The sequence below is a fragment of the Xenopus tropicalis genome, chromosome 5, assembly GCF_000004195.4.
Source record: "Xenopus tropicalis strain Nigerian chromosome 5, UCB_Xtro_10.0, whole genome shotgun sequence".
Classification (NCBI taxonomy): domain Eukaryota; kingdom Metazoa; phylum Chordata; class Amphibia; order Anura; family Pipidae; genus Xenopus; species Xenopus tropicalis.
Window position 1 is genome coordinate 150,275,707 of NC_030681.2, and position 10,810 is coordinate 150,286,516.

The window sequence follows — 10,810 nt, forward strand, 5'->3', positions numbered from 1 at the left end:
GTGATTTATTAATGTTTAGTTAACTTTTTTTTTAATCAAAAAACAAATTTCAGGTTTGATCTGTCAAGTACCATTGAGTGCTATGGCGGCTCAGAATAGCAGAGAAATAGTCAGTGACGGCCTGTTTTTGATACATTTTCAAGGGGAAGTGAATCCCATCATTGGTTTCTATTTCACCCAGTTTCAAGGGAAAGTTAATCCCCTCATTGTTTTCTATTTCACACAGTTTCAAGGGGAAGTTAATCCCCTCATTGTTTTCTATTTCACACAGTTTCAAGGGGAAGTTAATCCCCTCATTGTTTTCTATTTCACACAGTTTCAAGGGAAAGTTAATCCCCTCATTGTTTTCTATTTCACACAGTTTCAAGGGGAAGTTAATCCCCTCATTGTTTTCTATTTTACCCAGTTTCAAGGGGAAGTTAATCCCCTCATTGTTTTCTATTTCACACAGTTTCAAGGGGAAGCTAATCCCATCATTGTTTTCTATTTCACACAGTTTCAAGGGGAAGTTAATCCCATCATTGTTTTCTATTTCACCCATTTTCAAGGGGAAAATAAACCCATCATTGTTTTCTATTTTACCCAGTTTAAATGGGAAATTAATCCCATCATTGTTTTCTATTTCACTCAGTTTGAAGGGGAAGTTAATCCCATCAATGTTTCTATTTTACCCAGTTTCAAGGGGAAGTTAATCCCATCAATGTTTCTATTTTACCCAGTTTCAAGGGGAAGTTAATCCCATCAATGTTTCTATTTTACCCAGTTTCAAGGGGAAGTTAATCCCATCAATGTTTCTATTTTACCCAGTTTCAAGGGGAAGTTAATCCCATCAATGTTTCTATTTTACCCAGTTTCAAGGGGAAGTTAATCCCATCAATGTTTCTATTTTACCCAGTTTCAAGTGAAACTTGCCCCATTTTGGGCCCCTTTTTGGGCAGATTTATCAAAATGTGAGTTTAGAGCTTAATACATAAAAACTCACCCACCTTCTATTCATTCCTATGGGATACTTAGAAGTGTATTTATCAAATGGTGAGTTATAACTTTCACCCATTGATAAATAAGATTTTAAAAACCCCATAGGAATGAATAGAACACGGGTGAGTTTTAATGTATTAAGCCACTTTTGCATTACATATTTATCAATGACACTATTCCAGATTTTTATTTTCTTACCATAAAGTGGTTTTCTTTTGACTGACTCACTGGTTCCCCATTAAACAAAACCTCCACAATGTAGATAGCTTCATGCTCTGAAGGCCTGATAAAAAAATTAAGATTGATAGTTCACAGTAAGTTTTAGGTGCTTGTGAGTAAAGGTGGCCACACACGGGAGCCACGGATCCACTCGTTTGGCGAGGTCGCATTGGCTCCCTATATGCCCACCTACAGTGGCCAATATTGTACTAATTTGATACCCTAGGGCCAAATGATCGAATTGAAACAGCAGGTATGTGGTCTGTCAGACATAGGTCTGCATCATCTGTGATCCGACAGGAAAATCAAACCTGCCCAATCGAGATCTGGCCAATTTTAGGCCAGATATCGGTTGGGTAGGCCTGACAGGGTGCCCATACATGGGCAGATAAGCTTCCAAATCAGTCTGAAGGACCCCAAGCAGAAGCTGAAATCTGCCCCTGTATAGGCTCCGTAAGACCCTTTAGGCCCTTGTGTCTCTGAGCCAGGCATGTATTAGATGGGTTCCCCATTACCTGGTCCGGCAGTTTATGGCAGATGGTGCCGAGAAGACTGGGTACACATCACAGATTATACGTGGCAGCTGCGGATTTGTCATGTACACATCAATGTGGGATCCATTTGCAAAAGAGCCGAGACGGTTTATGTTCTCTTTACAGTCTGGGATCAAGGGAAGGGAAGATAAGAGATCCATTTCTGATCTAAGGGTTCCCAGATAAGAAGGACACAGAGAAGACTACAAGGAGACAATGTAGGTAGGGTGGAACCCAAAATAATACAGGCTTGTTCATAATGATCTACCTGCACCGCACATTTTTGTTTTGTTATTACATGCACTATTGGTCATTGGGCACTGGAAGAACTTCTGGTAGACCCTGGTGTCTCTCCAATTCACTCAACTATTTGGCCTTTTGGTCATGAAAGAGAAGAGATGAAAAGAAGAAGAAGAAAAAGAGAATGAGATGAGGGTTGGACAGGCCGTTAGGGTACCATCTCCCAGTGGCCCGGGAACTACTGGGCTCCTGTCTTGGACAGTCCTAACCTGTCACTTCTTATTTCTACCAAAAGTCTCTATAACATCTATACCATTTGCCCCTGTCTCCACCTATTCGATGTGTTCTCTAGTTGGCCCTAAATGGCCCAGTCTGGAATGAGGGAAAAAAATATTGGAGAGAAGGATCATAGGAAAAGGATAAGAGAAAGATGAAATTAGATATAAAAATCACTCACTGTTGAATCTGATCATAATCCAGGTACCCCCAGCCATACTGCCCACTGCTGGATCCGATGTGTAGCCCGTACAACAGGCAGCTGTAACATGAGAAAACACTAAGGATTTATACGAAGGGCAAGTAAAACCAATAAGAACTGTGCCTACAGTTGGTATTTGAGTCCTTCGGGCTAACAAGCAGTCCCATTCGCTGAATTCATAATTTACAAAAAAGTCACGGCAAACAAACGCCCATTGCCTTTAATGCATTTGGAGTAAGAAAAAATGCCCATTGACTTTAAAGGGAAACTATACCCCCAGAATGAATATTTAACCAACACATAGTTTATATTATGTTACGTGACCTTGCAGGTTTCTATTTAGGATTACCCAATGGCTGCTCATTAATGATGTCCTACTACTCACCTGCTAGGGGCAGGACCAGGCACACAGAGAGGGGTAATAAAGGGCCCATACTCGTAGTGTTTAGACCCGGGGCCCATACGGCTTTCATTTCATCCCCAGCGCAGCCCTCTGCAAAGGAAAATCATAGCATGGGTTGTTCAACTTAGTTAACTTTTAGTGTGATGTAGAGATTAATATTCTGAGTCAATTTGCAATTGGTCTTCACTGTTTATTTAAAGTGTTTTTTTTTTTATTTAGCTGTTTGTTTAACTGTTTTCTAAAACAAAAGCAGCTTATATGGTTTCTAGGGTCCAGTTTACCATAGCAACCAGGCAGTGTTTTGAATAAGAGACTGGAATATGAAAGGGGGAGGGCCTGAATAGAGGGATAACAAAAAAAGCAGCAATAACAATAGAAGTGTAGCCTCATGGAGCAACAGTTTTTGGCTGCTGGGGTCACTGACCCCCCACAGCCAATAACTAGTACTATTAGGCCTCTCCTATTCATCTTCCAGTCTCTCTTTCAAGCCACTACCTGGTTGCTAGGGTAAATTGCATGCTGCTTAGCCTCATGACACAGAGACTGCACGAACATTTGTACCATACTAAAACCATAACAGTCAAGCAAATGCCTGGTTGCTATGGTCAGTGGCACCCTAGAAATAAAAGAATGTATTTTCCAGACCCGATTCCCACCTACCGCTCCCTGCTGCTGCGACCCTCCTAGCCTCCTTTCCAGGGGTGTAACTACAGAGGAAGCAGACCCTGTAGTTGCAGGGGGGACCAGGAGTCTAGGGGGCCAAGTAAGGCCCTAATTAATGAGCAATTTCAATATATCTTGGTAGAATTGGCCAACATACAAATATTTTGGGGCCCTAAATTGAATTTGCTGTGGGGCCCAGTAACATGTAGTTACACCATTGCATCTTTCGGTGATCACGGTGAGGGAGGGGGGGGGTCTGCTTTGGGTGAGCAGGTGGTTGGGGGCCCCTGAGGGGGTATAGGGGGCCTTGCACACCCCAGTCTGACCCTAATGGCACAAATATAGAGGAGAATATATAGGCACAAGTATTTGTATGCATACCAATCTGAAGGGGCCATAGTGAGCAAAAATGAGCCCTTATATCTATAGATAGGGAAAGTTCTTGAATAAAAATGATATTTATTTACCCTTGTTTTCCTTTCATTTTCTATACTACCCCATTACCCTAAAGAAAATCCCTGTACTCACGTTCTGCAACCTCCCATAGGCTTGTCCCTTGTTCCAGCACACAGACCCCCAACCCGATTGGCTTCCAAATAACAAAAAATAAAACTGAAAATCAAAAATAAACTCTTCTTTGGCCTGTTTTGTGCAACAAGAATCCAATTCCTCTTTTTGATTCCCAATATCGTATGATATTAAATGGAATTACGGAGCGTTGTGCCGCCGCCGCTGCTGTGCGGAGCTTTAAGCCCCTAGGCTCCCCGGCTGGAATCTGTGACCCAAGCAGGGCAAAAGCTTCTACCTGTGGCTGCCAGAGGCTTAATCATTTACTGATCCTTTAAACCTTCCTGGCTAAATATGTGAAAACAAAATCCTTCACGGAAATAGCACAAAAATATTCTCTCATAGGGGGCAGGTAAAGGAAAGGTTGGCGGAGGGGTGGGTACTGTTTGGTATTTTATATGCCCCTTACTATGCCATTGCTGCCATTCTTGCTATAGGCTGGGCTTGCTGGGGGGCAAGCAGGGGGGGCAGGGGGCAGTGGGACTGGGCATGGTAGGGGAATACTAGGTAAGGTAGGTAAGGGGGCAGTCATATTGGGCACAGGAGAGGGATTATTATTACCTGGATCAGGCAGGGGAACCAGTAAAAGAGTTAAGAGGAGGGGATGAGGGATGAAATACCGGTTGGAGAGAAGTAGCGCCAACATCAGTGTTAGACTGGGGGGCACCAGTAATAAAGCTAACAGGGGGGCAGGGGGAAGTGACACAAGGGGAGAGGTGGTTGGGAAACACCAAGCAAACAGTGTCAAAATGGCCTACTACCATACCAGATAATCCCACATAGGGACCACCTGTGAATTGCCACCAGTCTATGCTTATTCCTGCCATAAGCCTACAGATGTAGGCAGCAACTTTTCACATTTTGTCTCACCGTGTCCAGACAACATTTTTTGAGTGTTAAATCCAGGTTCTAGATGGCGCCAGAGTGCAAAGACTTGCCAGCAAAACACAATAGAAAATGGAATAGACAAAGTGCCACCTGGTGGTGAATTTTGGTTTCCCCCCCACCGTGTTTACTGGAAGAGACATGAGGCAGCAACATGGTAACGGTACTTGGCTGCATCTATAAAAACCTATTCCTGTTTCTATAGAGACCTACATTGTTTGGGGGCATAGTTTTCCTATTTAATAGGAGGGAAGGGAACAGACATGCTGGGTAGGGGTGAGGTGCCGTAATTTGAAGTATCAGCCAGGGAAACACCAGTAACAGGAGAACGGGGCCAGTCTTTTTTAATGGGTAGTGGGGGTATCTTCATCAGTGTGAGACAAGGATGCTATTAATGAAGCCAACAGCAAGGGGGCAGTTATATTGGGCAGGGGGTGGGCTGCAGTATAACTTGCAGACAGTCACACTGGGAAAGGGAGAGGCGGTATTGTCATCAGTATCAGGAGGGGAACACTGGAAACAGATATAACAGGAGTTCGGAAGTTCATATAGTTACATAGGGTTGAGAAATGAGTCCATCAAGTTCAACCCTTCCAAGTAAACCCAGCACCCACACCCTATACTTACCTATCTATACTGCTGCTGATGTATTGGGAAGGGAAAGAATCAGCTAAATAGCATTCCTGGGAATATTCTAGTTTCTTTGAAATGTACAAACACGCAGGTTTATCAGAATGAATGAGACTATAAATGCAACAGCAAAGCAAAGTCTCCACTAGGGGTCCTGCAAGAGCTAGAAAACTGCACGGAGAGCCCACTAAGTGCCCAGTAAGGGGTAAGCAGAGGAGCTCATTGGGTGATACCATGATAAGTACCTGACACCAGAGTGATAAAATGTTTAAAGCATCACAAAGCATATATATATTTTTTATCTTATTCTAAAAGGAATGGGTTTTATTTTAGTTGGGGTTTTTTTCTATTTAAAAATCAATGTATTTCTTCCCACCCTTGCACCCCATGTTTCCTAGTAGCAGCTCAGTAATCCTGGTTGCAGACTCTCCAAACGGTTACAGTTAGAAGCATGCCTTTGTGTCGGTTGCTATGCTTCTGACGCTAGTAACACTCAGGGAACATGCTCAGTAGGAGCTTAAAAATGAACTCCATTGTGCAATTCTTTTTTATTCCTGTAGGTGTCACTGTGCACAAGAGGTAAGTCAGTTTGTTAATAGACTCATTTATGTCCACAAGTGCACTTTTTCCACAGTTGTGCAAAAAACCATCAATAAAGGTTCTTTATTGTCCTTCCCGCCTCCTATTCCGAAATGAGCAACTGAGCAATCACTGCAGTTCAGTTGTGCCAAATTAAAATGGCAGTTGCGCTCTAAATTGCACTTTGCTCATTGCCTTGTGGACATACTGATACTGTTAGAACTACAAATCCCAGCATGCTCTTTGCTCCGGCACTGCATCTTTTGATGGCTCAACTTAGCTATCACTGCCTTAGTAGGGTTTGTTCATCGCTGCTAGAGATGGCTAACCTACAGCCTTTTAGTTGCTGTTGAACTACAACTCCATTTAATCCCTTTGAATATGATGGAAGTTGTAGATCAAGAACAGCCAGAAGGCTCCAGGTTGGATGAATTCTCTGAGTTGTAGTTCAACAGCACCTGGAGATTGACAGGTGAGCTCTGGGCCCTAATCTACTCAATACTCTGAGCAGGGAGTTCTTATGGACCAGTACTCAGCTATAAAACTGCATTTCTTTATTCAATTCCACCGTTTTCCCCTGTGCCGGACATGCACGTGCCCCCCTCTCAGTGCCCCCTGCTAAGTGTCACACACGTGCACATGTCTATGAAATGGTAATCCCTGTAATGTGATCCATAAACAAATGTGCCCTGAATCTCAGCATTCTTCTTGCCTTATGTGACCCCAAGCTGAAGAGCTATTCCTTGTATGCATATTCTTCTGCATGGATATGTATGCGGGAGAGACCCCAATAATAAAGATAGGCAATAGCAGTTAAGTCCTAAAACTGAAGTCATTAATTAAGCATGTTTCCTAAAGAGCTTACAGTCTACATGGGTAAAAGAGAGAAAATTGTTGGTTTACAACTCGCTATAATCCTTTAGGTGGTCCACATATGGGCAAAATGGTTAAAGTATGGGGAGATGGAGAGAGTGGGGCAAGTTGGGGACAGTAGGGAAAGATGGAGACAGTATGGAAACATGGAGACAGTAGGGAGAGATGGAGATAGTAAGACAAGATGGAGACAATAGGGCAAGATGGAGAGAGTAGGGCAAGATGGAGACAGTATGGCAACATAGAGACAATAGGGCAAGATGGAGACAGTAGGGCAAGATGGACACAGTAGTGCAAGATGGAGACTGTAGGGCAACATAGAGACAATAGGGCAAGATGGAGACAGTAGGGCAAGATGGACACAGTAGTGCAAGATGGAGACTGTAGGGCAAGATGGAGACAGTAGGGAAACATGGAGACAGTAGGGCAAGATGGAGACAGTAGGGAAACATGGAGACAGTAGGGCAAGATGGAGACTGTAGGGCAAGATGGAGACAGTAGGGAAATATGGAGATAGTGCAAGATGGAGACTTAGCTTACAGTCTAGATGGGTAAAAGAGAGAAAATTGTTGGTTTACAACTCGCTATAATCCTTTAGGTGGTCCACATATGGGCAAAATGGTTAAAGTATGGGGAGATGGAGAGAGTGGGGCAAGTTGGGGATAGTAAGGCAAGACTGTGACAGTAGGGCAAGATGGAGACAGTATGGCAACATAGAGACAAAAGGGCAAGATGGAGACAATAGTCCAAGATGGAGACTTAGGGCAAGATGGAGACAGTTGGGAAAGATGGAGAGAGTAGTGCAAGATGGATACAGTATGGCAACATAGAGACAATAGGGCAAGATGGAGACAGTAGGGCAAGATGGAGACAGTAGGGCAAGATGGAGACTGTAGGGCAAGATGGAGACTGTAGGGCAAGATGGAGACATTAGGGCAAGATGGAGACTGTAGGGCAAGATGGAGACAGTAGGACAAGATGGAGACAGTAGGGCAAGATGGAGACTGTAGGGCAAGATGGAGACATTAGGGCAAGATGGAGACTGTAGGGCAAGATGGAGACAGTAGGGAAAGATGGAGACAGTAGGGCAAGATGGAGACAGTAGGACAAGATGGAGACAGTAGGGCAAGATGGAGACTGTAGGGCAAGATGGAGACATTAGGGCAAGATGGAGACTGTAGGGCAAGATGGAGACAGTAGGGAAAGATGGAGACAATAGGGCAAGATGGAGAGAGTAGTGCAAAATGGAAACAGTATGGGAACATAGAGACAATAGGGCAAGATGGAGACAATAGTGCAAGATGGAGACATAGGGCAAGATGGAAACAGTAGGGAAAGATGGAGACAGTAGGGAAAGATGGACACAGTAAGAAAAGATGGAGAGAGTAGGACAAGTTGGAGACAGTAGTGCAAGATGGAGACTGTAGGGCAAGATGGAGACAGTAGGGAAAGATGGAGACAGTAGGGCAAGATGGAGACTGTAGGGCAAGATGGAAACAGTAGGGAAAGATGGAGACAATAGGGAAAGATGGGCCAAGAAGGCAATAGTGACAGTGAGAAATGCTTGTGACAGTTGGGCAAGATCATAACAGTCAGAGAAAAAGGTAACAGCAAGCCATGGTGAAGAAAGCCGGGCTGGGCACATAGTGAACCACAAATCAATGTCTACCTAGAGGCCAAATGTGCTGTTAAGGGTAGACATGCAAATGGGCAGATCAGGCCAGTGGGAATCGGCTCTGTTAAGGATGAACTGACAGGCGGAGATTACAAATCTGATTTCTAAATTTGTGTTGGTGTTTCTAGGTATGTTCCATCTAAACTGCCAGCATTTTAAAGTGGAAAAACTGTGATACCCCCGGGTGTGCCCTGATCTCATGCTGTAACACCCAGTGATACCCCCAAATTACCAGAAACCCTGCCAAGTTTGCATCAAGCCCTAATTTCTGGAGGTCCATGATTTAGTATAGTCCAGGTTAATTTGAGATAATTGTCAGCTGTTCCTTTATTTCTGAAACTGAGGACAGGACATTGCTAATGGAGTAACATGGCCGCAACAATGATTGTCATTAAGGGAGAGATCTGGGAAAACATTTATTTTCCACCCTGGATAGTCTTGTAACTGCTGCATGACCAGGTCTCTTCCATATTGTTATTGGCCAACAGGGGTCCCTGACCAAATGTTGGACCTCAAAAGAGAAGCATGATCCAAAAATAGTCAGAAACCCACTGCTATTGGGGGTATTTAGAAATGTGGTCCTGGTATAATTCAAAACCTTGTAGTATCCTTGATCTTTATAGACAATTGGTCTCTTTGGTTCAGGGGTCCCCCTTTCAAATGTAAAAAGACTTGGGGAGCAACACAAGCACCATAAAAGTTCATGGAGGAGCCAAATAAGGGCTGTGATTGGCTATTAGGCAGCCTCTATGCACCCTATCAGCTTACAGGGGCTTTATTTGGTAGGAAATCTTGTTTTTATTCAACCAAAACTTGCCCCCAAGTCAGGAATTCAAAAATAACTCCCTGGTTTGGGGGCACTGAGAGCAACACCCAAGGGGTTGGGGAGCAACATGTTACCCTCGAGCCACTGGTTGGGGATCACTGGTTTAGTTCAATGCAGGGGCAATTTCAGATGCTCCCAACTGCCCTTTGTACCAGTGCCCTAAGGCCGGGGCTCCCGGTTCTGTTCCTGCAGAGAACTAATTTTACACCTAAGCTGAATGGCACCCAAAAGAATGTCCATGGCACATTGATGGGTAAAAATTGGAAATTGATAGATAAGATGGGTCAGTTTGGGCAGCTAAACATTAAAACGGTTTAAATAATTAGGACAATATGTTTTCTACTGCAGAAATATGGTATTCAGGTCTCTATCTCACTTATCCGTAATGGTGTTTGCTATATCTCTCAATGGGAAGCCATAGTAGAACCTTCCAATGAGCAGGACATGAATCACGGGCTGGAACAGTTGCTGTGCATGGCAGCAGGTGAGGGGCGATGAGGGGAGCCATTTAGAGTGCAGAAGAAGGCACAGTAGTCAGGCGTAAGGACACAATTACCCAGGCAATCACTCCCGTACAGTTGTTGGGAACAGGTGGAGGGGAAACAAAAGGGGAGGCATCTGCTTTCTAAATCCATTGCTAAAACCAAGTTGTAGGAATAGGCATGAGTCAGGGAGGCAGCTGGAATAGGGGGTCCCGATGTGCAGCCCAAAAGCATTCAGGGCCAGGAAGGCAGCTGGAATAGGGGGTCCCGATGTGCAGCCCAAAAGCATTCGGGGCCAGGGAGGCAGCTGGAATAGGGGGTCCCGATGTGCAGCCCAAAAGCATTCGGGGCCAGGGAGGCAGCTGGAATAGGGGGTCCCGATGTGCAGCCCAAAAGCATTCGGGGCCAGGGAGGCAGCTGGAATAGGGGGTCCCGATGTGCAGCCCAAAAGCATTCGGGGCCAGGGAGGCAGCTGGAATAGGGGGTCCCGATGTGCAGCCCAAAAGCATTCAGGGCCAGGGAGGCAGCAGGAATAGGGGGTCCCGATGTGCAGCCCAAAAGCATTCGGGGCCAGGGAGGCAGCTGGAATAGGGGCTCCCGATGTGCAGCCCAAAAGCATTCGGGGCCAGGGAGGCAGCAGGAATAGGGGGTCCCGATGTGCAGCCCAAAAGCATTCGGGGCCAGGGAGGCAGCAGGAATAGGGGGTCCCGATGTGCAGCCCAAAAGCATTCGGGGCCAGGGAGGCAGCTGGAATAGGGGGTCCGGATGTGCAGCCCAAA

At 44.9% G+C, this 10,810-nt stretch overlaps 1 protein-coding gene across 1 annotated transcript in view; it reads right to left on the minus strand.

Moving 5' to 3' along the window:
• Nucleotides 1-4,308, minus strand: part of pkhd1 (PKHD1, fibrocystin/polyductin) — a 301,224-nt gene extending 296,916 nt beyond the window's left edge. The window contains exons 1-5 of the mRNA XM_002933603.4: nt 4,043-4,308; nt 2,834-2,941; nt 2,428-2,508; nt 1,713-1,857; nt 1,177-1,261 (exon numbers count right to left, since the gene is read on the minus strand). Coding sequence (XP_002933649.4) covers nt 1,177-1,261; nt 1,713-1,857; nt 2,428-2,508; nt 2,834-2,921 — 399 coding nt within the window. The 5' untranslated portion in view covers nt 2,922-2,941; nt 4,043-4,308. The remainder of the gene's footprint in view (nt 1-1,176; nt 1,262-1,712; nt 1,858-2,427; nt 2,509-2,833; nt 2,942-4,042) is intronic.
• Nucleotides 4,309-10,810: the final 6,502 nt, after the last annotated feature.